Genomic DNA, 25,631 nt, shown 5'->3' on the forward strand with positions numbered 1-25,631 from the left:
TGTTGCTTTGGTGATATGATCAAATGTTTGAATATTGCTGTCTGAGAGACTTGATTGCAGCCAGATTTGGCCCCAGACACATCTCGGTAACGGTTACAGTAGACCTCAAATGCTCCATCTCTCTGTGCTAATGTTTCAATTAAGTCTTGTGACTTTGGTTGTAGAGAAAATTAGGTTTGTCTGTGGGTGTTCTCCTAATAACAGGCCTTTTCCTGAAATTTTACAACAAACAAGCTGAGTTTTCTCTTACATTTAGTGGTTCATCTTTACACTTTGCATTGTTATGCAAGTACTTTGACTCCTTTTTTGCATGGCTTGAGAAATCAGTGTTGCCAAAACAACAAGCTCAACCATCATATTACATAGCAGTTTCTATATAATGTTCTGTATCCATTGTTTGTGGTTTGTCTAACAGGATTGCAGGCATTCAGTCTTTTCATAGGTTCTCTTTCTTGTTTGGTTGGTCTGGTACATTGCTTTTACTCCTCTCCCCTCAGCTCTTTGCTTCTCTGTAATCCACTGTTTGTGTTAATGTGTTAAGTCTTCCATTGAAGATGTTTGTTGTCCAACTGATGCTGTGTTGGATTCACAAAGTCCAATAAATCTGCAGCTGGGCAGCTTTAGTAAGAAATGGAGTGAATCTTGCTTAAAGAGGAAAGGCAGTTAGTTGTATAGAGTTTAGCATAAGATACAGGAAGTTGACTAATATAATACATTATGACATCTTAGAAGCAGAGGAGAGCTTTAAAAACCTGCTATTCATAATGTCAAACAAGCTGAATGAAACAAGTGGTTTACGATGATGGAAATGCACAACACAGTAGTTTTGAGTTGGGAAATGTTAATCAGTGTTAGTGTAAACATGATTTATTATATGTCCATGCAAAATTATTGTAGCTTCTCACACTTAAATACAAATGTTATGCTATTTTAGGAGCAGATAGTATATCTTTGTGGAGCAAACTCTAACCAAATTGAGCTGTTTGGGGAGGCACTTAGTCCATTTATTCTCATTTTTGTAATTTTATGTGGTATTTACTCCAGTATTAAGTTAAAAAACAAACTGCCGCTAAAGATTACTTAAAATTAAGCCATTGGATATAGTATGCTTGAGACATAACTCTACAAACTCACTGTGGTTAGGGATGTTTGAGGAATGCTTGTGCACTAAAATAGAATTAAACAAAGTCAACCCACAGTGAATGAATAATTAACTAGCTTTGTGCTGACTCTCAATATAAGCCAGCCTCTTGGCACCAAGGTCAAGACATGTTGAAAGACAGCACCCTATCAGTAGAGTCATGGCTGTATACTTTGTGCTTCAAAATATCCAAATAGGCCAAAAGTAGGAGTACAAAAAAGGAGCAGCTTGTGTGCTGGAGTTTGGCTGATAAAACATTTTTTAATGGAACATTTAATTTAAATATTTTGAAATGGGAAAAGCTGATGAATTTATATTACAAGCCATGTGCTTGGTTTTCTTCCTAAAAGTAGCTGTGTGAATCTGCTGTCTGGTTGTAAACATGTTAGTCTAGTGCTGTAGTGTTTAAAGACTGATTGGGGTATACATGCATAATGACATTAGCTGTACTTCCTGTAATGTTTGTCTCTCTTTGTCTGGCAGAGACGGAACAGACTGGTAGCCAGAAGTATGCAAGATTCTAATAGTTTGTCAAATCCTACTTCTGCAGTATAATCTCCCCAAACCAATGAAGTAGTCAACCTCTAATTTCTATCATTTTAATGGTGAGGGTACCCGAAAAGGATATGAACTTAATGTTCCACTCTAGCCTTGCCTCTGGCCACTGTCTGCCCTGTCTATTTGGGTTTGTCATGTACCGAAATTCATACACAGCTTTGAATGTGTTAAATGGAAGTAGGCTCCCAGTTATACTTTATTTTACTCTGCTTTTTTTAAAACGGTAATTTACCAGTTATTCAGATTTAATGAGGATGAGCAAAAAAGAAAGAAGCCAAGTCAGCATGTTCATGTCTGCATTTTAAGTAGGGGAACAGAACTATTAAGTGCTAAAGGATCATTTTCCATATAAATGATACCAGATGCACTTAAACAGATAAAGATGCTCCTTATAGACTTAAACTTTATTTCAATCCAAAAAAAGCCTACAGACTGGTCACCCTCAAATGACCCTTTCACAAATCATTCAGCGAAATAAAATAGACACAAGTGCCAAAAGAAACGGTTTCAAACCACAACCAAACTCACGAGAACATGTCTGTGTGCCCACATGCGCACACATTTCACACTTCCTTCCTACCATGTGAGAAAGTCCCACTTTTAACCGTTTCAGTGAATTAATGTTTGTTGCTTTAGTGTCAGTGACTCGTTAGAGAACTGATAATGTATGCTAAAACGAATTGTTACTTTTCTTTTTAATCTTAATCACAGAGCCAGAATAGGTAAATAGAAAAGTATAACTTTTTCTGTTAGAAATATCTTGACTGCTGTAATAAAGCTTCATGTTTCCACCTATTTTCAAATATATGGCTGGTAAGTGTTTATAAAGGCAGCTTACATAGGCTGCCACTCTCTTTATGCCTTATCTTAGTCACTGACCCACAAAAATGTCTGGAAAAGACATATCAAACCTGCATGTGATCACAGTCCTGGTGATGTCATCTGTCCTTGACTCATCTTTGTTTTACAGAGGGCTGGAATGGAGCTTTAGTTGTTGTAGATCTGTAAATATAGCAGAAAAATATCTCAAGAAAATGTATAGACATTGAAGGTTGCCAGGGTAACAGTATCTCCATTTTACATGAAATTGAAATGAGATTCACACATTTACTACTAGTGATGTGTGACTGCTTGTGCTGCTGTATGTGTGTTTGTTAATGGGTAGGCCATGTTTCTGACTCATCCCATCTCTGTTACAGATACAAGCGAGTCTTCTCAGTGGGGACACATGGCATAACCACTTACAACCCTACCACATTAGAAGTAACAAACCAGGTCAGTATGTATGCAGTGTGTCATCCAGGACCCTCTTCTACACTTTAGTCTCAGTGTGTTAGCGGTTTTTGCAGGATGTTCCGTTCTTGGCTTCATGTGACTATTAAAAATCCATTTGAAGCGTATTACTTGTTTGCTCAAAGCTATAACATTTTTTTTAGCTTCTTATGCTTCTCCTTCAAATATGGCATGCTTTCGGTATACTGTAGTGTGCATGTAAAGGCATGTCTTTGTACTCATCAGGACATGAAACATGGCATCATCAGAGCTCATTAGACATACTAACTCTCCTTAACCTGCTCATTCAAACAGAAAATGGCATCATGGCTATTTTAGTGAAATGACTCCATTAAGTGCTTTAAGAAATAACACTTTTTGTTGGGGTAACCGCTTACCATTTATAAGAAATGCATAATTATTTGAAAATGAAATTATCAAAATGTAGTTTTTCATCATTTTAAGGACATTTAAATGTTCATTAATGCATGACCAGGCATCACTGTATTTTAGGATATGTTAACTGTTATGTATTTACTATTCAAGAATTTTAAATAAGTTGGACTTTCAGTGACTATAAGGTATCTGTTGTCAATGCTGTGCTCCTCTCTGTGCTGCTGCTCTATCTTTTTTTAGTGGCCTTATGGAGACATTTGCGGTATTGGTCCCGTAGGAAAAGGTCAGGGTACAGAATTCAGCCTCACATTCCGCAAAGGCAGCGGCAAGAAGTCTGAAACGCTCAAGTTTTCAACAGAGCACCGAACAGAGCTGCTCACAGAGGCTCTGGTGAGGAGAAACATTCACAACTGTGCTGCATTCATCATCATTCACCCTGACTAAAGAGACATCATGCACATTATACTTAAAAGATATTAGCTGTGGTGTTTGATGTGGCTCATTCATGCTTTCTAGTTGCAGATTTTGCTGTGGCTTTTAAAAAAAATGTAACTTAATGCCCATTGCACTGTAAGGAATGCAGGGCTTGAAACTTATACTTTGATTCGTGTTGTGGAACACAGATATGAATCAGCAGATCATGAGGAAGTAAAATCACTTTGATGAAATGTTTCTAAATAATAGCAAGGACGAGTACTTCCACATATAACTTTTTGTAATTTTGCAGACTTGGATGCTCTTTGTAGTTACTATGAAGAAGTAATTTAGCTGTTAAGAGATGTTTGTCATTGTTTCCTTATGCTTTTTGATTGGCAGAGATTCAGAACAGAGTTTTCAGAGGGGAAAATAACTGGCAGGGTAAGTACTGGTATTAAAAAGTGGAATGGAAGGTCCAAATGAGAGTTATCAGCTTGAGTATGTGCTTGCCAGTTTGAGGCAGTGTTTGTAATTTAACGACATGTCTGCTATACTGTTCACAGCGTTACAATTGCTACAAGCATCACTGGAGTGACACACGAAAGTCTGTGAGTTTAGAGGTGACACCCGGAGGCATCGACCAAATCGACCCCCTCACTAACCGAGTGGTGTGTTCCTATGACTACCGAAATGTAGAGGGCTTTGTCGAGGTTTCTGACTACCAGGGAGGATTTTGCATCCTTTACGGTGGCTTCAGCAGGCTGGTATGTTCTCGTAATGTTGCATGTCTACCCAAATCCTTTAGTTCTTTCTTGTATGTGCTGCCTTTGGAGGGTTAAGCTTATCCTTCCCCTCCTTTTTACGGTCTCTTTTTGCTTCTTTCTCTCAGCATCTGTTTGCCTCAGAGCATCGAGATGAGATCATCCGCAGCGCCATAGAGCATGCAGGAAACTTTATCGGCATCATGCTACGTCTGAGGAAGGAAGCTCTGACCTTTGAGGGTTTTATAACGGACAGGTTGGGGAAATACAGTTCAGACGAGAGCATCACTTCCCTGGCCGAGTTTGTGGTGCAGAAGATCACCCCTCGACACCCGGTCAGAACACTCTGCCAGTCTTTGTTTTTCTCAAAGTTCTGTGGTCATCAAAGTAGGTTCAGACATACACCTGGAGATCCTTATGAGATTGCTTTTCTGTTGAAAATTTTGCACCAACTTAATTAAATTGTTAGCTAGCTCATTTTTCATAATTCAAGACAGCATCAGGGTTGATTGACAGAAAGAATTAAAGAACACAGGATCAGTAAATGCAATAGAGGAGGCTACTCCCTAATGTTATTTATTTATTTTGTCCTACATCTCTCAGTGGCAGTTGCTGTTTTGTTTTTTTTTTGTTTTTTTTTTGTAAAACTGTAACACTGCAGTGTGCACTCCAAGTTCAGATATTGTAGTAAAACAGTACAGTAATAGCATGTAATAGCAGTACAGTACAGTAAAAGCATGTTTTATGCCCTATTTTTATGCAACTGTACTGGGGGCAGCTTGTGCAGCCATCAGTGCCATTTTCTTCAATAAGATTTTGCGAGGTTTTCACAAATTAGTCAAGGATGAGCAGATTAGAATAAGGTGGTGTAACGTCAGGATCTTGATTTATCTTGCTGTAACCTCCTGCTTTTATAATGTTGCACAGAATTTTATTTATGATTAGTAAATTGTTGGTTGAAAAACATGGCAATATATTAAACCCATGTTGTATTGTGATGAATTTATGTATGTGTGCACAGATGTGTTTGTGCGTGCTATACCTTAGCAATGTCACAAGTTCAAGTCTGCAATGGCTATTTTGTATTAGCAGCTTTATGTTATGTATTATGATCCTGTTGCATTTTGTTTTTTAAACTCTATTAGGAGCCTGTTAAGCGTATCCTGGCCCTGACAGAAACATGTCTGGTAGAGAGAGACCCAGCTTCATACAATATAGTCACCATTAAACCCTTTGGAGAGGTGAGCCACCATTTAAGCACCTTAGTCATAAAATGTTTTGCCACTTTTGTCCTGTCCAGTTGATCTCTCTAAAGTAGTTCCATACTGATTTTGATTATTTGTATTTGTTTCATTATGTATGAACTGCATCAATGCAAGTTAACAGCTGGGATGAAAGGACTTGATCCTGTAAGATGTGAGTAATCTGTCCTCTACCATCTTATGTTTTTGTCTCTCTTTAGGTATTTGCTCTCATCTGTGATGTAGACAACCCTCAGGTGTTTACAGTTGAATTCATCAGGGGTCAGATCAGGAAGTACTCCTCTACTGAAAGGTACCCAAACATGGCCACTTATTCCCTCTTTTTTTTGTACTTTTCATCTGCCCATACTGATCACTGAGATGCATTTAGCTGACTTTGTTTCTGTGTGGGTCTGCAGGGACTCCCTGTTAGCCAGCCTACTTGATGGAGTTCGAGCATCAGGAAACAGGGATGTGTGTGTTAAGATGGCTCCCACGCAGAGAGGGCAAAGATGGGGTTTATTGAGCATGCCAGTAGATGAAGAGGTGGAGAGTTTGCATCTGAGATTCCTGGCAGCACCTCCTAGTAAGTCAATGCTTTATTAAGACTCATTATCTTTATGTCATATGACTAATACGGTTAAGATATTCTATTCTATTCTATTCTATTCTACAGTCATTTAGCAGACGCTTTTATCCAAAGCGACTTACATTTGAGAGGAAGAACAACACAAGCATGAATTCAAACAAGATGGGACGTCATAATTAAGTGATAGTCAGACCGCTTTTGAGTCCAGTTGGACCCAGGTGCTGTCATGTAGTGCTAGTGCAGTGCATATAAATTTTTTTTTTTTTTTTTTTTTTTTTTTTAGTCATTTTATTTAAATACAGGATCACGATTTCATCACACAATATCAAGTAGGTCGTAAGTGCATGATTTCATCACATAATATCAACTTGGGCATAAGTGCATGATTTCATCACACAATATCATCTTGGGCATAAGTGCACACAGCTTCTTCAGTACTTGGTTGAGCCAAAAAGCTGGACAAATCTTTCTGACTCATTTAGTTAAGCTAAATGTGGAAATGCTCCTTAAACAACTGAGTCTTTAGCTTGGTCTTAAAAGTGGATACGGACTCTGCGGATCGGACGGAGTTTGGTAGATCGTTCCACCACCGGGGAACAACAGAGGAGAAGAGTCTAGCTACTGATTTTGCGCCACGTTGTGGTGGGAGCACTAGGCGTATATATACTATGTATATCCCAGAGAAAGACTCCTTAGCTTTATATATGATACAAATAGTGGGTCAGATCAATAAGTTTAATGTCATTGTCCTGTTTGGTACAAATAACTAAAATGTCACATGCAAATACGAATAAAATATAAATGTATTACTAAACTTTTGACTATATCAGAGTTGCAGCTATGAACATCTGAGCATTCTTAATATTGTAGGGCTGGGCGATATGGCCTAAAAATAAAATCTCAGATTTTTTATAACCAAATCCGATTTCCGATTTTAATAGATTTTTTTTTTCCTTTTACAAAACATAAATGAACTTATTAAAAACATTTATTCATATGAATGAATGCCAGCAAAAATAAAGCATATAATGATATAATGTCATAACTTTTTCACCATATATATAAATTTATATCTTACATAGAAATATGCAACACAACTGCATCTGTGATTTCTTTCCATCTGGATCCTTATCAAACAGGATCCACTGCCGAAATAATTCCCCTGATGTAGGTTCTCTCTTAATGAGAGTTTGTAGGCTAAAGTTGACTTCTGCATCTTGTAGAGGCATGGGTGAAGGGTCATGTCACTGAAAATCTGTCAGACAAACACTTTTCTGGTGTGGAGGGAGGGCTAAGTCTGCTGCTAACTAACTATGGAAAAAAATCAGATTTTCATAAAAATAAATCGGCAGAAATGGAAAATTCGATTTATCGATTTTATTGATTAATCGTCCAGTCCTGTATTGTATATTCTGATAATCTGTGTAATAATAAAAAAAAAAGCAACAAAACATTGTAATTTATACTTCCATTTTTCAGACTTAAGACCCATTTATGCTCCCTTATGAATGTAATTAGGGACGTCCGTTTCAAACCTAGTAATGTCTCACCGCCCTCATACTTTCACACGTCTTATGTTTTTACTTGTACACGTCTTTGGTTGTAAAGTCCATTGATCCACTGGGCAGCGCTGAGTTCAGAGTTCTATGACATCAGTTTCAGACACCATTTGTTGGCAGAAATGCACCACTGTAAAGTGGTTTGCAACTTTCTTCAAAAGCTCCACCATCTCTACAATTGTTGCCCCCATTGTCTTTGCCGCCTTCTTCCTGTTCATCTTCTTCTTCCCTGGTTTGTTTCTTGTCAGCTATACAGCCTTAACACTGTCCTGCACTGTTTCCGGTGGTATTGCTCCATTTGCTGCATCAAGCAATGGATCCACAAGGCCTCCGAAAACAGACAAAATTACACCTGTAAACTACGCTGGAGACGGACAAAAGTATCCGTCTGCCTGCATATCTGTCTTCTGCATCGCGCATAAATGGGCCTAAACTTAAAAGAAAACAAAGAAAGATTCCTTATTATTCACAAAATTGCATACTGTAATTTTGTAATTGGAAATTTGAATACATACAAACTCTGTGTTTGCATGTTCACAAAAAGCCATTCAAGCTGAGTTCAGGTTACAAAATTTTCAGTTTTGTGTGATTGTTGTGATACTCACATGATGTCTTTTAATCAGGAGTTTTAAAGATTAGTGGATTCCCATTGCATGGCTGATCTGAGGCAGAGCATCACACACTAAAATTACTCACCAGACTTGCCTCCAGCTTGTTGACTGATGGTTATAAAGCAGTTTCAGCCGTCATGTTGACAAATCTGTTGTCCTTAAGATTGCACTGTGATACAAGCAGCTCCTGGTGACTCAGTCTGCTTTGTTCACCTGGTTGTCAAAGAGAACCATCAGTTCTCAGGTATTGGTGTTCCACATAGAAAATATACACATAAAATCAGCTGGCATATTGAGAAGTTAAATACTGTGCACTTAATCAGAAATATGGATATTTAATCTATAAAGATCTGATGCAACATAAAAGTATTCCATCTATAGAGTGATAAAAATAAGCAGGTTTCTCATGTTCCATGTAAACACCAGATTTCCAGTATGATCAAAGATTAGTAGGACTCAGCAGCTAGATATTAGTATGCATGGAAATGCACTCTGTATCTCCCGGGAGAGATTATAAGAAAATGTGAATCATTACCATCATTTCAAATGGTAATGCATGACCAGCTTTTTACTCCTCCTTCAAGGATAACGGTACAACACCACATGTTAAAAATGACCAAAGCACAGCTCTACTCTTGCCAACCTCTTAGTTCGTATTTTCTTTATAAATGTTTTTTCCCTTCCTGCTTTGCTTAGATGGCAACTTTGCAGATGCAGTGTTCAGGTTTAATGCCAACATATCCTACAGCGGAGTGCTACATGCAGTAACCCAAGATGTAAGTATGCTCACTTTCTGAATGATTTGTGTACCCATCTGCCTGAGCTGGACCTTTGATAAATTCCCACTGACTTTTTTTTTTCTTCTTTTTTTCTTCCTCAGGGCCTTTTCTCTGAGAACAAAGAGAAGCTCATCAACAATGCCATCCTGGCTCTTCTATCCCAGGAGGCCGAGCTCCCAGCTCATAACGCTGAGCTGGAAAGCCATTTTCAGGCCATACGGCGCTTGGTGGCCTCCAAGGCTGGCTTCCAGGCTTTCACCCAGCTGCCTAAGTAAGACTGAAGCACATATGTTTCTCTTCTCACCTACTTATATTTCTTTAATAAAATCCTTTGCTGAGCTGCTTGTAACAGGCATGCTCTGTCTATCCAAGGTCTGGTCAAGGTTCTGGACTCACAGATGCAACGTAAATATGAATCCATACATCTCAGTCTGCCCTCTTGTCTATATTTTAAGTCCTTCTTGATCTTTTCCAGTCTGTCTTAGCTGTCTGTCAGTCCTCTCCTCCTTTATCTTTGTTGTGCTTTCATCTGTAAGACGGGCATCTCAGATGAGAGGTTACGTTTCTTCACTGTTGCTTCATTCTTCATTTTATCCTGGCCTCCAATATCAGCATTTTATCCTCTTATTTTTGTGCCTTCATCTCACCTTCCAATTTTTTGCTTCAGTCTTCCTAACCTCAACATTTCTGTTTATCTCTCACATTCAGGCTCCTTGCTGTCTTTCAGGGTCACTGAGATGTATGAGAGGAACTAAAATGACTATTTATTCCTTGTAACTTGTGCAGCAAATGAGCCAGAATTGGTTTTCCTGAAAAGATTCATTGCCAGTGTAGCTTTGTTCCCCTTGCACAATCTCAATATGCTGCCTAATATAAATAAACAATAAATAAGCTCTTTTATGATGCACTCTAACAGGTCAATAAGCAAAGGAAACAACAAGCCACTTGTAAAGCAATGAACTCTTTGTGTATGCAATCCCAGACCTCTTTTTATATTAGTGTTTATTATTTTTATGGCATTGCCTTTCTCAAAGCATGTTCTTTGTTTGTTTGTTTTTTTTTTGTTTTTTTTTTGTGTTTACATCTTTAAATTTATTTGTATGTTCCAGGTTCAGGGAAAAGTTGGGAGTAAAGACGGTAAAAGCTTTAAAAAGGAACAACAATAGTGTGACTCATGCTGCTATAGACATGCTCTGTGCCCTTATGTGTGTAAGTATTTAAGGATTAAATGTCAGCCCTGTATGTGTGTATTATAAATATAGAAATGGCGTCAAATATATTTAACTTTAGCTGAGATTCTGTCTTTCTGTGTTTCCAGCCAATGCACGATGACTATGACCTGAGGCAAGAACAGTTAAACAAGGCCTCTCTTCTTTCCTCTAAGAAGTTTCTGGAAAACCTTCTTGAAAAATTCATCACTAACGTGGTACATGTCTTGTTATTGTCAGAAAACTAGCAAAAGATTGATTTTAGGCTTGTTAGAAAACACTGCACTTTTGTGATTAAAGTTGTGTTTTGTGTTTGTTTTAGTGAATCGTCATTTCTGATCTAATTTCTCCTATCTTCATTCTTTTCCCAGGACCATGGAACTGGAGCTTTAGTTATCAGCTCCTTGTTGGACTTCTTAACGTTTGCTCTCTGCGCCCCCTACAGTGAAACCACTGAAGGGCAGCAGTTTGACATGCTGCTTGAGATGGTCGCCTCCAATGGTCGTACATTATTCAAGCTATTCCAGGTGGGAGAGTCCACTAATGCAACGTTTAAATAATGTTTAACTTTCTTATTTTATAGTAATGATGGGGTTCAGAATTTTCTTTTTTTGCAGCTGTAGATATCATGTATTTTTAATCTTTTTGCCCCTATTTTAGCATCCCTCCATGGCAATAGTGAAGGGAGCAGGCCTGGTGATGAAAGCCATTATTGAGGTAAGTTTCTTTGTAGGTTCTTTGCAGTGCTGACCATCAAGTCTGTCTCTTACCACCTATCTATGATTATAATAACCTCAGCTGTCTTTAAATTTAGGAGGGAGACAAAGAAATAGCTACTAAGATGCAAGAGCTGGCTTTAAGTGAAGGAGCTCTGCCAAGGCATCTGAACACATCTTTGTTCACCATCAGCACAGACCAGCGGATGCTTACCAACAGGTCCAGCTTCAATAAATACACACAAATGCTTAAATGTAGTTTTCGGATTTACATTTTTGTGCTTCGCTAAACCTTTTGTCCTGAACTGCTTATGTTTAATGTTTGTCTATCAGGCAACTGAGTCGTCACCTGGTGGGACTATGGACAGCAGAGAACCCTGTAGCCATGAACCTCCTTAAAAGGATCCTGGTATGCCTCCAAATCAGCTGAGTTTAGACTGAAACATATATTTGATGCCTGTCTTTATGCCAGAAGCTTTTAGGTTAATGACAGTGATACAGTAACTTAAGGATGCAAACCCATGCTTTTCCTGGCATCAAATATACCTTGTTTAAATCTCTTCCCATTTTAATTTGTCATGATATCTTCTGTGCTCGTAGCCAACAGGTTTGTTGGCTTACTTGGACAACCCTGACCCTGTCCCAGAGAAGGATGTAGACAGAATGCACATTCGTGACAACTTGAAAATCGCCACGGTATTTGCACAAACGCATCACATCTGAACATTTTTGGAGAATAGAATGGAATCGGGAGAAAATATATTATCTCATATTCTTTACTTAATCCTTCCTTCTTGCAGGACCAACTAAATCGCAACAAGGTGCCTGAGTGGCAACGGATTGCAGGCAAAGCAGCCAAAGAGGTGGAGAAGTTTGCAAAGGAGAAAGCTGATCTAGTGCTAATGCATTGGAGAGATAAGATGGGCATTGCCCAGAAGGAGGTGAGGAAGGAGACATGATTCACTATTATCTCTCAAATGATCTACTGCTGCAGACTGTTCCTCCTCCAGCTGATGCTGAACATTATTGCAGTATTCTGAGCCAAACACCACAATGCTTTATCAGGAGCTGCTGTTATTTTGCTTTGAAAGCAGTTGTCTGCTCAGGTGCTACCTGATGCTGGACTGACATTGTTTGTCAGGATATATTAGATTTTTCTGCTTCATTTTCCTGTAGGACTGGTATACGTTTTGTTCCATTGCAGTTGTGTTTATGCAGTCTGTTGTAGTGAGGTGCACAATGTGATCAACGTGTTGTTAAGTATTTACATGGAAATATCCCCATTTCCCTCTGAGAAGAACCTGTGTTTGGATATGTTGAAGTTTAGCTTGAAAACATTGGTCATTCTAAAAGATTCTTGGGTCGTTATTGTTTGTTCTTGGGTGTCTCTTTAATAATTTCTGATTTAAATTAAGACCATTAACAGCCTAACTTCATCTACATGTTCTTTTTCTCTTACTCCTGCTGCACATTTCAATGACTCAAAATTGCTTGGTTTCTTTGAATACTCCCTAACATGCTTCTATTTTTTTAAATTATAAGTTAGTTGTTAGTGGATGATTAGAGAGTCTCTGTAAACTAATCCAGCAAACTTTTAAGTCTATAAAATGTAGTGGTGGATATCAGTCTCTATACATTCACAGTTTAGTGACCTGTGGTCCTTGTTGAGTTTCATCTGTGTTTGATCTGAGGAACAATAATCTCTCTGTGTGTCTCTACCCCACCCTCCCCTTATCTTTTCTGGTTTCTCTGCTGTCAAACAATGCAGCAAGACAGAAATAACCTGGTAAGTAAAACTGACTGTCGGGGTTCATATCATATTCTTTCTTTTGACCAATCATTTTTTCATCTTCCTGGCACATTTTGGGTCTCTTTCTTTTTTTTTTTTCTTTGTCCTTCAGCCAAGCAATGACCAAAAGTCTCCCACAAAATAGATGAGACATTACAATAACATGGAGGAGACAATAATCTTAAACTGTTGGGCATGTGCACATAGTAACAGCTAGACTGCATGTTTGGAACTTTCAGATGCTGCTTATAGCTTTCGGGCTTTAATAAATAATGATCCCGTTTATTCTGAGGCAGGAGTTCAGTTACAATAACCTGGCAGACTTTTGCAGAGCAGCCTGTCCTCTCCTCTGCAGCACGTTTTCATGTTGCTTACCACAGTTTCTAAATGATGCAGGACATTTTCCATATTGCTTCATGAAACCAGAAGGGAAACTACTTTGGTGGTGTAACAAGCAAGCAAAAGTGGCCATGGTGAAGCAACATACTTTTTGCTAATTGAATCACAGGATTTGTGATGCATGCTTATTATTTTGAGAAACACAAATTGCTTCAGAAAAGGATTTAAAAAGTATATAATCAAAAGATACAACAGGTCCAGTTTCGGTCCCGTCTTGGTTGGTTTGTGTTTTTTTTTTTATGTTGGTATGATTATGTTCTTTTGGGTGTTTGTTTCATTTTCCTAATATTTTTACAATTCTCAATTTTTAGTTTTTGGTTTTGTTTTTGTTTTTCCAGCAAAGCCATTCGTTTCATGTTGTCACCATCTTGACTTCACAAATTGTTTTATGCCATAAGCTGATAAGAGGGGAGAAAACAAATGCTGTGAATAATAATTGTTGAAACAGGTTTGCTTTTTCGTTTAATTACAGAATCCAAACCAAAAGCCTGTCATCTTGAGAAAGAGAAGGCAGAGGATAAAGATTGAAGCAAACTGGGAGCTTTTCTATTACAGGTATATTTTATAGTCATTTGATTTTTCATTTTTTAATTTAGTCTTTGTTTTGAAATAAATTATGCATTTGCCATTTTTATAGCACACAATTATTCCTATAACTGCTGAGGAGCTCAACGTCTGATCATGAGTGTATAAGCAAAAATGTTACTTAAGGCTTAGTTTTAGGTTAATATGTTATATTTAAAGCTTTTGATCATGGAAGAATAAAACCATCCATTTTCAGTAATTATACTGTTCTTTTAATGTGTTTTTCCCACTCTGCTTCCTATCCTACTTTAAGTTTCCAGCTTGACCATGCACGCTCCAACCTCATCTGGAACCTTAAAACAAGAGAGGAGCTGCGGGATGCTTTGGAGGGGGAGATGCGTGCTTTTAGTGTTGACCGAGAGCTGGGCAATGCCACCGTCATCTCCTGGAACCACCAGGAGTTTGAGGTTTGTGTTCATGTTTTTAAAGCTTGTTAATGGCAATGTATACAGGTGTAATTCAAAGCTATTTTTTTTTTTTGCAGGTGAGATATGAGTGCCTTTCAGATGAGATAAAGATTGGCGATTATTACCTGCGTTTGCTGCTGGAGGAAGATGAAAATGAAGAATCAAGTGCCATCAAGAGATCGTAAGATATCAATTCAGTCACCAAAGAAGCTGCACCAGTATTTTTATTCAGTTCCAAAAAGATGATTCACCCTCCTCCTCCGCCGTCTGCTTGCAGATACGAGTTCTTCAATGAACTCTACCACCGCTTTTTGCTTACACCAAAAGTTATGATGAAGTGCCTGTGCTTGCAGGCACTTGCAATAGTCTACGGCAAGTGCTATGAGGAGATTGGCCCCTTTACAGACACAAAATACATTGTGGGCATGTTGGACCGGGTACGTGTAGGCAAACAGTCATTGCAAGTGTTTACAACAAGTTTTCTTAACACCAGTGAATACTGAAATCTACAATATATACCTGTTGTTACAGTGTACAGACAGGCTGGAAAGAGACAGGCTCATCCTCTTTCTCAACAAGCTCATTCTTAACAGGGTAAGCTATAAATGAAAGCAGTGGTACACCTTTGCACATCTTTGTTGAATTTATTTATTTTTTCTCTGTTTTGCATAATAATTAATTTCTTGTTCTGTAGAAAAATGTGAAGGAGGTGATGGATTCAAATGGAGTACGCATCTTGGTGGACCTGCTTACCTTGGCTCATCTGCATACCAGCAGAGCTACTGTGCCACTGCAGGTACCAACTGTGGGCTCTTGAGTAATTGTATGAATCAGTCACATAACACCAGATGGTAGAATTCTCCATGAGCCTACACAAGTTATCTCAACCCATATGTGAAATTCTTTAATGTTTCTGCAGCATCAAACAGATGTCTTAATTTTCACAGAGCAACGTGCTGGAGGCAGCACCTGACATGAAGAGAGAGAGTGAGAAGGAGTGGTACTTTGGTAACGCAGACAAAGAAAGAAGAGGACCATTTAGTTATGAGGAGGTAGGAAATAGAGATAGAAGTTCCTGCTAACATCAGTTTATCAAATTATAAAAACTGGGAAGATGCCCACTTCTTCTGTTTCGGATTTTTATTTTCTAGATGCAAGAGTTTTGGAATACAGGTGTCCTGACAGCTAAGACACGCTGCTGGGCTCAAGGGATGGACGGTTGGCGCCCCCTACAGGCCATTCCTCAGCTGAAGTGGTGCCTTCTGGCAACAGGACAGGCAGTGATGAATGAGTCCGACCTGGCTACATTGATCCTCAACATGCTCATCACCATGTGCTCCTACTATCCCAGCAGGTAGAAACTACTGGCTGTTTGTCCAAATTTCTTTCACGTTTTGCACATAGTAATTATTTTGTGAATCTTTTTGTTAGTTTTCAGTTTTGTTTAGTATGACAAATCAGTGGACATTAATTATTCTTTACTCTTACGCAGGGACCAAGACAATGCCATTATCCGTCCTTTACCTAAGATCAAGAGGATGATCAGCGACAATGCCTGTCTCCCACACATTGTTCAGGTAATTGTGATTTCAGTCAAATATTTCTGTTCATGAAGTCATTCATATTCCAGTGGATAAAATCAAATGACATATAATGGTTTCCTGTTTTTTTTTTTTTTTGTTTTGTTTTGTTTTGTTTTATTCCCTGCAGCTGCTGTTGACATTTGACCCCATTCTTGTGGAGAAAGTTGCAAATCTTATGTATCTGGTGATGACGGACAATCCCAATCTACAGCGTCTCTATTTAACGGGAGTCTTCTTCTTCATCATGATGTACACAGGCTCCAATGTGCTTCCTGTAGCAAGGTAAAAACCCATCACAAGCACTGACATAGACTTTGTAAATAAATATAATATTTTTTTCAGGTGTATTTTTAAGATTATTCTAAACACCATCCTTATAAAAAAATATGTTAAAAACATTACTGTGTTTCAAATGCAAATGAAAGATATACAGCATGTTACATGTTACATGTGAACATGAAGGAACAACGTTCACATTGAAGACTGCATGTAGATGATGTGTAAGTACTGATATTTGACATTTTCTTTTTCTGTAGGTTCCTGAAGTACACTCATTTAAAACAAGCTTTCAAATCAGAGGAGGTAAAATACCTTCAATTATGGAGCTTCACCTTGTGTAAAACAGATTAAATCCATCGAGCTTAGGGTTGTTTTGATAGTTACAGTGGTGTGTTATGCTGTGTCTACAGTCTAAGGGTCAGGACATTGTGCAGCGCAGCATTCTGGGACCAGTGTTGCCCGAAGCCATGGTATGTTATCTGGAGAACTATGAGGCCGAGCGCTTCTCTGAGATATTCCTTGGAGAATTTGACACACCAGAAGCCATTTGGAGCAGTGAGATGAGGTGAGAAGGGCCTCTCTTCTGTCCATCCATCAAATTAAGAAATGCTGTAAAAAAAAAAAAAAAAAAAAGCCATGGTTTTGAATGAATTCTAAATTTTGGATTTCTGCTTGAATTCTGTTTTAGGCGGATGATGATAGAGAAGATTGCAGCCCATGTAGCTGACTTCAGCCCCAGGCTGCAGAGCAACACACGAGCCCTTTACCAATACTGCCCCATTCCTGTGATCAGCTTCCCTCAGCTGGATAACGAGCTCTTCTGCAACATCTACTACCTCAGACATCTGTGTGACACCACCCACTTCCCCAACTGGCCTATTCGAGATGCTGTATGTTGAGTCCACCCCACCCCCCCAACTTTATATTTTAGTATCCTGCTTGTATTTTATGTTAAATGCTTCTATGAGTAAAATTATTTATTGCTGTTATTACCACCAAAGGTGAAGCTGCTTAAAGACACTCTTGAAGCCTGGAAAAGGGAGGTGGAGAAGAAGCCTCCCTCGATGTCTGTGGATGAAGCCTATGAAGTTCTCAACCTCCCCAAAGGACAGGGCCAGTAAGTGGAAGACGTTTTTTTCTTTTTGTTGATAATAGATGGCGCACAACATGTGTTCTTCTGTGAAATCAAACATGTTACTGTCATTAAGAGTTGCATCTTCGTCTTCAGGCATGAGGAGAGTAAAATTAGAAAAGCTTACTTCAGACTGGCACAGAAGTACCATCCTGACAAAAACCCAGAAGGAAGGGTATGTATAATCACCATTCCTACCATAAAAGTAGTTTATACTTAAAATAACTCTGAATTTAATTACAGCAATGTTTTGTGTCTTTTAGGACATGTTTGAAAAAGTTAACAAAGCCTACGAGTTTCTCTGCACAAAGTCAGCTCGAATCCTGGATGGTCCGGATCCAGAAAACATCATTCTCATCCTCAAAACACAGAGCATCCTGTTCAACCGGCATAAACAAGGTATGTAGATAGACTTTTTTTTTTTATTTCAAATTTACAACAATAAAACAGAGTATGTGAAAGTTTGTTTTGGCAATCCTGTAATACTGCTGTTGCTTTGACCCCCACTACAGAGCTGGAGCCCTACAAATATGCCGGATACCCCATGCTCATCAAAACAATCACCATGGAAACCGAGGATGAGCAGCTCTTCTCTAAAACATCGCCCCTCCTTCCGGCTGCTACTGAGCTGGCCTTCCACACGGTGAACTGCTCGGCTCTTAATGCAGAGGAGCTGCGCCGTGAGAGCGGCATTGAGGTATTCACATTTTAACGAACCCCTCAAAGATCAATATCTCAACGTCGCAGTTGCACTGGGAGCATCAGAATAACTGACCGGAATTCTGTTTATTCAGATATTACTAGAGGCGCTTTCTCGCTGTGTTGCCGTGTTAACTGCATCCAGCAAACCCGATGACATGGCTGTACAGGTAAAATGAGCACAAAAGAGATTCTTCTGCTTTTGACTAATTATTAAACACTTTTTTTTTTTTAAATACCTTCTCACACTGCAGGTGTGCGGGCACATCTGTAGATGCTACAGTGTTGCAGCCCAGTTTGAAGAATGCAGGGAGAAGATCATTGAGTTGCCCAACATCATCCGGGACCTGTGTCACATTTTGTTTTATGGAAAGGTCGGGATCTTCACTTTATTCATCTTAGTAGGATATTGTGTGTTAAGAAAGGAAGCAAGTTGATTGTAGGGGTCAGTTATGAAAAAAAGTGGGGCGGCAGTGGCTCAGGCGGTAGAGCAGGTCGTCCAATGATCGGAAGGTCGGCGGTTCGATTCCCGCTCCCGCAGTCATCTGTCGTTGTGTCCTTGGGCAAGACACTTAACCCTCCTTGCCTCCAGTGTTGGCATCGCTGGTGTATGAATGTGTGGATGAATGTTCGGTGATGGTCGGAGAGGCCGTAGGCGCAGACTGGCAGCCACGTTTCCGTCAGCTTGCCCCAGGGCAGCTGTGGCTACACACGTAGCTTACCATCACCAGGTATGAGTGAGGAGTGGATGAATAATGGATTCACACAATGTAAAGCGCCTTGGGTGCCTTGAAAAGCGCTATATAAATCTAATCCATTATTATTATTATTATTAAAACATCACTCCTATTATCATATTAACTATGATATTAGAGGTATTAAAAAAATGTCTCAATTTAGAGGTGTTTTTAAAGAAAAAGTATATGTCCTCAATCTTCCATTTTAGTAAATTATAATTAGAGATGGAGTAAATATTGTAGAGAATTTTTGGTGATATTAAGGTACAGTATGTAATTTTACTTTAACCAACATGCCCTGTTAAAAATGACAAAGTATTTTGCTCAACAGTAATTAATTTTCTCTGCCTTTCTTTCTCTCAGGGTCTCCCCAAGACTGCTGCCCTTGCAGTTCAGTGCGTCAGCTCCTTTGCCGTGGATTTCTTCCTACAGACCCATCTATACCATGCTGGTGTGCTTTGGCACCTCCTGGTCCACCTCTTCAACTATGACTACACCCTGGAGGAAAGTGGCGTGCAGGCTAGCCAGGACACAAACCAACAGGAAGTTGCTAACAGCTTGGCTAAGCTCAGCCTGGTGGCACTTAGTCGTCTGGGAGGCTATGCACAAACACCACACACCCCGGATGGCAACAACCCTGTTTCAGAGACCAATGGCATAGAGGGCATGCCTCCAGAGAACCCCACCATCCGCAAGAGCTTAGCAGCCATGCTCACACCATACATCTCAAGGAAGCTTGGAACGGGAACTCCTGCTGAGGTTAGTTGAACAGGTGAAATGAGAAAGCTGCATTAATAAAACATGTCACAAATCAGCAGTGAGTACATTTGGACCTTCCTTGTGGTGTGTTCAGGTCTTAAAGCTGCTGAATAGTAACTCTGAGAATCCTTACCTAATTTGGAACAATGGAACACGAGCTGAGCTAATAGAGTTCCTGGAAAGCCAACAAGAGGGAAACATCAAGAGAGTAAGAGTGACTCATTGTTGCCTCCAAATTGTGATCTTACAGTGAGTTTTTCACAGGTGCAATCACTCATGCAACTCCTTTGTTTCTTTTTAAAGGGAGAAAATGATAAAAGCTTTGGTGCAGAGTTTATGTTCAGTGATCACAGCAAAGAGCTCATAGTGGGGGAGATTTTTGTCCGAGTGTACAATGAGCAACCTTCTTTCCCACTGGAGGTGAGTATAACAACTCAGTTCAGTCCAGTTTTGTTATGGTTTAACCTTTTTTTTGTCATATTACCAGTTACACATAACTAGAAATACCATTCTTTAACATCACAACTGTTAACTGTTCCCCATTGTCATTATAGTATAAAGTTTTTCAAGCTGATATTAATCGGAGCATTTTTGCATTCAGTTCCCCAAAGCATTTGCTGCCAGTCTTCTGGATTATGTTGGCTCCCAGGCTCAGTATCTCCACACTCTGCTGGCTATGAGTCAGAGTAACAAGGTGGAGTCCCAGCAGCATGTGGAAAGGCTACGGTTTGCTGAGATGGCTTTGGAGGCTCTCCGCAATGTTATCAAGAACAACCCTGGTGAGACATTGATGTTGTTTATTTAGATATTTAGATATCTTGATTTCCGTTTCTAAAGCGCTCTCTGTGTTTGATTACAGGCTCAGAATCCGAGTGCATCGGCCATTTCAAGCTGCTTTTCTCTTTGTTGCGGGTTCATGGAGCTGGCAGAGTGCAGCAGCTGGTTTTGGAGGTAAAAATGGCTCATTTTAGGTCCTTGTACTGTTTCTAATAAATGTGGATTCCAGTGTCCCTTCATGGTAAACATACTGGTTTTTCCTTCAGGTTGTGAATACAGTGACATCAAACCAAGAATGTGTGAGCAACATTGCTGAATCTCTGGTGTTGTCCAACCTTCTGTTACTGCTGCACTCACTTCCTTCTAGTAAGGACATGCAAAATCATTATTACAGCTTTATATAGTTAGTGTTTCTTTCTTTACACTTATTGGTGTGCTGCATCTAAAAGTTAACATACCTTTTTGCATCCTTTAGGCAGGCAGTTGGTGCTAGAAACGCTCTATGCACTGACTTCAAATACAAAGATCATCAAAGAGGCTATGGCCAAAGGTCAGAGTAATTGTACTTTTCCTTGACAACTTACATATATATAACTGAATTGTGTATGCATGAATACTTACGGGGATCTGTTTGTCCTGCAGGTGCTCTCATCTATTTGTTGGACCTCTTTTGTAATTGCACACACCCCCAGGTTCGCACTCAGACGGCAGAGCTCTTCTCCAAAATGACCTCAGACAAGCTGGTTGGGCCAAAGGTCAGCTTTTTATATATATATATATAAACCACTTTTTAAACCACTCAAAGTGCCCCCAATGCATATCTAAAGCTTACAACTTCTCTACTAGGTGCGTCTCACCCTGATGCGTTTCCTTCCGGGTGTATTTATGGATGCCATGAGAGACAACGCTGAAGCAGCCGTTCACATATTTGAGGGAACGCACGAAAACCCTGAGCTCATCTGGAATGACGGCTCAAGGGAGAAAGTGTCCACCACTGTCCGGGAGATGATGCTAGAGTATGTGTATCATGAGTTTGGTTTGATGATGATTGAGATGATGGCTTTGAAATGTTGCATGGTCCTACCTTGCTGGCTAATGAGATGCTTTCCAATATTTTTTCAGGCACTTTAAACAGCAGAAAGATAATCCTGAAGTAAACTGGAAAGTAAGTAGGAAATCTCTGTGAATCAGTTTCAGTATCAGTATTTTTTGTAGCTCTTTGTGAGTATGAACTCTTTATTTGTGTGCTCAGCTACCAGAGGACTTCACAGTTGCTTACGGAGCCGGACAGGGCGAGCTTGAAGTTGGTGGAGTCTTCTTGCGTATCTTTATCGCTCAGCCTAGCTGGGTGCTACGCAAGCCGCGAGAGTTCCTGGTGTCTCTCCTTGAAACACTGACTGAGCTCCTGGAGAAAAACAACCCCAATGTGAGCTCTCTTTTTAAAAAAAAAAAAAAAAAACATTGAGATGTGCTAAATATGACAAAAAAAAACTGGAGCATTTACTCACAGACATATGTATAACTCTGCAGGGTGAGGCCCTGGAGACAGTTACCACGGCGGCAGTTTGTCTGTTCAGCACACAGACCCAGCTGGCTGATCAGGTTCCTCCTCTGGGTCATCTGCCTCGCATCCTGTCAGCACTCAACCACAAGAACAATGCTGTCCCCAAGAGCTCCATCCGTCTCATCCATGTCCTATCAGACAATGAGGTAGTGTATAATTTACTCTTAGTGTTTGTATTTTCTTGAATCTGGTTTAATCTCGTCACAATATCACAGGAAGCCCAGGAGTGGCTTAAACTAGTTTTCATATGATGCCATAAATAAAGCTGCCTTGTTTTGTGCAGCTGTGTGTACGTTCTATGGCTGCCCTGGAGACGATCGGCCCCCTGATGGCTGGGATGAAAGTACGGGCAGACATGGCCGGGCTGGCTTGTGAAGCTCTCAATCGCATGTTCCAGAGGGAGCAGACAGAACTAGTAGCTCAGGTAAGCTGTGAGTTTTGCCTCTTCATTTTCTTCCACTATATTTGATGTGGCCTTAATAAAAGTTTCTAACTACTCAACAGGCTCTGAGAGTGGAGCTAGTTCCATACCTCCTGAAATTACTGGAAGGAATTGGCTTGGAGACATTAGAAAACCCTTCAGCTACAAAGGCCCAGATAGTAAAAGCTCTCAAGTCCATGACTCGCAGTCTACAGTATGGAGAGCAGGTAGGAATGAGTTATCAGAATCACAGAAGGTGCATCAGATTTGTGTTTGATATCATGGTTATTTATTTAAATTGAAACATTTTTCTAATTACTTCTTTGTAGGTGAATGAAATTCTTGCAAGGTCTTCGGTATGGAGTGCCTTCAAAGACCAGAAACATGATCTTTTCATCTCAGAGTCTCAGACTGCAGGCTATCTGACAGGTAACGTGTTTGTTTATCCAAAGTGCTAATTAACACTTGTAGAAGCAAACATTGTAGTCTTTGAATACTGAAAAAGGTAAGTCCTCATCGCCTTTTTTCTAATCTGTTGATGATTCTTAATGCTTTGCTTTACCCTAAAAAAAAAAAAAAAAAACACCTGGCAGATTCCTTACTTTTGCTTAAACCTTCTCCACGTCCTATGACTCCCTGGCTCTGCCCTTCCCTTCCTCTTTGCCCTCCTCATTTCCTCCTCAGGGGTCTCCACTCCTTCTCTCCTGGCCGCCAGCAGCCCACTGCGAGGTGGGCTCTAGACTCCAGAGCAGGGCCATCACAGCCCTCCCCTCTTTTGCTCTGATGCAGGTAGACTCTGACCTGACTCCTACCACCATCCCCTTCCTCTTTACCTCCATCCTTCTTTCGTATTCATTTTCCATTCTGAGCTCTTCATCTTGCAGTGCTAAAAATGCCATGCCACCCTCATATTCATCCATCTAAAATTGTAAAATTTAGGGCCCCATGCCAGTGTAATGTTTCTTATTTGCCAACATACTAATTACATACATTTTAATATGGAGCCGAAAGGGATGTAAACATTGAGAATAAGTTAAAAACAGTTAACAAACCTTCACCTCGGTGAGAAATGTTTACCACCACAGTGGCAATTAACTTTTACTTTATCCCTCCTTTTTGTTTTTTAAACTCAGACCCTGGCCATGTTAAAAGGAAATCTGCCTCCAAGATGTTTTTGGTCATTCAGTTACTTTGGTGATTTAACCAAGTTTTTTTTTTTTTTTTTTTTTAAAGAGTGTAAATTTTGATAATGATGATTAATTAATGATTAAATACAGTTGTCTTGCTCATGCCTGTCCCTACAGAAGTTGCAGTATTTTACTTGGGGATTTTCATCTCAATACAATTAATGGTCACAGTCAATAATCATTAGAAGCTGTTTCTGCAGAGGACAGGATTTCTACAACAAGGATTCATTTGTGCCATGCTGGAAACCAGTCCCCCTCCCCTCATACAAAAACACTGATAAATCAGAAGACTGGAGTACCCATCACCCTTTCATGCATGACTAGTTCACATCTTTGAGTGTGTATCCATACAGTGTTTCTTTTTTTCTTTAGCATAGTGTATTTCTGTCTTTTTTTGTGTCAAATTTAGTACATCCTACATGCACAGCTCACACTAGATAGACCTATAGTAGTAAGATAATTCTTTTGAAGTAGTTTTTTATCCAGCTGATGAGTTCTGCCCATATGCCTGGTTGCCTGAAAATTTGAAAGTCAGAACGTTTACATGAACATTTACAGTATCTCGCAGAAGTGAGTACGCCCCTCGCATTTTTGCAAATATTTCATTATATCTTTTCTTGGGACAACACTATAGAAATGAAATTTTGATATACAGGACACCAAACTATAAAAACTAAACTTTGATATTCTGTATGTCAAAGTTTCATTTCTATAGTTAACATCGGTCAGTAATGAAACGTAGTTTTCTCAAAAGTGAAGACATTTTCAGTAGAGATCTGAATAGACTCAAAAAAGAAAAGAAAAAACAGAGTTCTCTGGAAAAGATGTGTGCAGTACTCTTGTCTTGACAGATTCTCTCTCCACTCAGTGATGTTCAGATTAAAAACCCTATGGGACCCCCAGCCTAGTTTAGTCACCATTGTAGCTCACCAGTAGCCCTCTATCTGGGCTGTATCTTACCCATCTCACTCTTATTTGTAGGTCCAGGAGTTGCAGGTTACCTTACAGCGGGAACTGGTACCACAGTAATGCCCAACGTCCCACCCCCTGTGGACAACGACACTGGAGACCAAGGCTGAAGGAACCCCCCCCACACACACATGGTCTCGCCCAGGCACCGGACTGTTCTGCAGCTTCACGGCCGCAACTCAGAAAGGGACTGTTCTGCTCCCACAAAGAGGGGGTGGGGAAAGAAGAAGACAGGGGAGAGCAGAGCCATCACCAAAATCTCTCCAACACCTCCTGCAGCACCCCCTCCCCTTACAAATGACACTCAAGTCTTCGGAAATGCTTCGTTTTAAAGTATGACCACATTTGTTTTGTTTCAGTGCTACTTTTCTGATTTCTTCCAATGACAAAAATGTTTACTTTTTGTATGAATATATTTTTTACTCTAGATTTGTTTTTTGTTTTTTTTTTTTTTCATGAGAAAATTTTGGAAAGACCAAGGCTTGTTGGGAATTGTCACCTCATCGTATTCCTCTATTCTCTCTGATTATACTGAAACCCACCAATCATCTGAGGGTATTTGGCCTCATTTGTGCCCTGGACCTGTCCACCCCTTTCATAAATGTGTCTTTAACAAATTTGTATATGGATTACAAAATTAAAAAAATAATAACAATGATAACATAGGAAATGAGAAAATGTCATGCATCATTTCACTGTCCAGTTTCCCCACATAAAAAATGTTGCTTTAACCCTCAGATTGATGCTGACATGTCCGGTTGTGTCCATTCATAACACAATTATGCTCTCCTAATGTCTAGCTCATTCTGCTCTCTGAAAGCTATTTTTTCCCTGCCTCATACCTTTTAAAGTAGTTTTTCCCCCCCGAATGCAAAAAGCACTAGAATATTTATGAGTGAAAATTAGCCACAGGAATTGAGCTTCTGCTGACATGAAGAATGACCTTGACTCTGATTATAAATCTATGTGAAAGACTAGTGCAATTTGTGAAATGTTCAATGTAATATTACGTATATAAACTTTCTATACTGAATGTACATTTGAAAAAAAAAAATAAAAATCAGTCACACTTGTACATAAAATTTTAAGAATAAAA

The 25,631-nt window shown here is 39.5% G+C and overlaps 1 protein-coding gene across 3 annotated transcripts in view; it reads left to right on the forward strand.

The window, feature by feature from the left end:
* LOC121628651 (dnaJ homolog subfamily C member 13) overlaps positions 1-25,631 on the forward strand; it is a 30,058-nt gene extending 4,427 nt beyond the window's left edge. Inside the window, exons 3-57 of one of the 3 annotated variants that reach the window (XM_041967801.1) lie at positions 2,899-2,974; positions 3,608-3,757; positions 4,184-4,225; positions 4,348-4,548; positions 4,674-4,880; positions 5,691-5,786; positions 6,008-6,099; positions 6,206-6,372; positions 9,242-9,321; positions 9,426-9,595; positions 10,434-10,533; positions 10,643-10,750; positions 10,904-11,059; positions 11,193-11,249; positions 11,347-11,468; positions 11,582-11,657; positions 11,849-11,944; positions 12,049-12,189; positions 13,017-13,034; positions 13,909-13,991; positions 14,275-14,428; positions 14,506-14,609; positions 14,706-14,865; positions 14,960-15,022; positions 15,123-15,224; positions 15,376-15,480; positions 15,580-15,782; positions 15,921-16,005; positions 16,139-16,293; positions 16,548-16,593; positions 16,701-16,855; positions 16,979-17,180; positions 17,292-17,407; positions 17,519-17,597; positions 17,686-17,821; positions 17,935-18,119; positions 18,217-18,291; positions 18,376-18,495; positions 19,222-19,617; positions 19,712-19,825; positions 19,921-20,037; positions 20,219-20,396; positions 20,477-20,568; positions 20,661-20,760; positions 20,870-20,944; positions 21,037-21,149; positions 21,241-21,410; positions 21,517-21,559; positions 21,647-21,820; positions 21,925-22,104; positions 22,242-22,382; positions 22,463-22,606; positions 22,709-22,808; positions 23,064-23,168; positions 24,548-24,631. In XM_041967801.1, coding sequence (XP_041823735.1) covers positions 2,899-2,974; positions 3,608-3,757; positions 4,184-4,225; positions 4,348-4,548; positions 4,674-4,880; positions 5,691-5,786; positions 6,008-6,099; positions 6,206-6,372; positions 9,242-9,321; positions 9,426-9,595; positions 10,434-10,533; positions 10,643-10,750; positions 10,904-11,059; positions 11,193-11,249; positions 11,347-11,468; positions 11,582-11,657; positions 11,849-11,944; positions 12,049-12,189; positions 13,017-13,034; positions 13,909-13,991; positions 14,275-14,428; positions 14,506-14,609; positions 14,706-14,865; positions 14,960-15,022; positions 15,123-15,224; positions 15,376-15,480; positions 15,580-15,782; positions 15,921-16,005; positions 16,139-16,293; positions 16,548-16,593; positions 16,701-16,855; positions 16,979-17,180; positions 17,292-17,407; positions 17,519-17,597; positions 17,686-17,821; positions 17,935-18,119; positions 18,217-18,291; positions 18,376-18,495; positions 19,222-19,617; positions 19,712-19,825; positions 19,921-20,037; positions 20,219-20,396; positions 20,477-20,568; positions 20,661-20,760; positions 20,870-20,944; positions 21,037-21,149; positions 21,241-21,410; positions 21,517-21,559; positions 21,647-21,820; positions 21,925-22,104; positions 22,242-22,382; positions 22,463-22,606; positions 22,709-22,808; positions 23,064-23,119 — 6,676 coding nt within the window. In that variant the 3' untranslated portion in view covers positions 23,120-23,168; positions 24,548-24,631. Of the gene's footprint in view, positions 1-2,898; positions 2,975-3,607; positions 3,758-4,183; positions 4,226-4,347; positions 4,549-4,673; positions 4,881-5,690; positions 5,787-6,007; positions 6,100-6,205; positions 6,373-9,241; positions 9,322-9,425; positions 9,596-10,433; positions 10,534-10,642; positions 10,751-10,903; positions 11,060-11,192; positions 11,250-11,346; positions 11,469-11,581; positions 11,658-11,848; positions 11,945-12,048; positions 12,190-13,016; positions 13,035-13,908; positions 13,992-14,274; positions 14,429-14,505; positions 14,610-14,705; positions 14,866-14,959; positions 15,023-15,122; positions 15,225-15,375; positions 15,481-15,579; positions 15,783-15,920; positions 16,006-16,138; positions 16,294-16,547; positions 16,594-16,700; positions 16,856-16,978; positions 17,181-17,291; positions 17,408-17,518; positions 17,598-17,685; positions 17,822-17,934; positions 18,120-18,216; positions 18,292-18,375; positions 18,496-19,221; positions 19,618-19,711; positions 19,826-19,920; positions 20,038-20,218; positions 20,397-20,476; positions 20,569-20,660; positions 20,761-20,869; positions 20,945-21,036; positions 21,150-21,240; positions 21,411-21,516; positions 21,560-21,646; positions 21,821-21,924; positions 22,105-22,241; positions 22,383-22,462; positions 22,607-22,708; positions 22,809-23,063; positions 23,169-24,547 lie in introns of all 3 variants that reach the window. The other 2 variants (XM_041967799.1, XM_041967800.1) reach the window with 2 other exon arrangements.

This window comes from Melanotaenia boesemani, chromosome 18 (assembly GCF_017639745.1).
Source record: "Melanotaenia boesemani isolate fMelBoe1 chromosome 18, fMelBoe1.pri, whole genome shotgun sequence".
NCBI lineage: Eukaryota > Metazoa > Chordata > Actinopteri > Atheriniformes > Melanotaeniidae > Melanotaenia > Melanotaenia boesemani.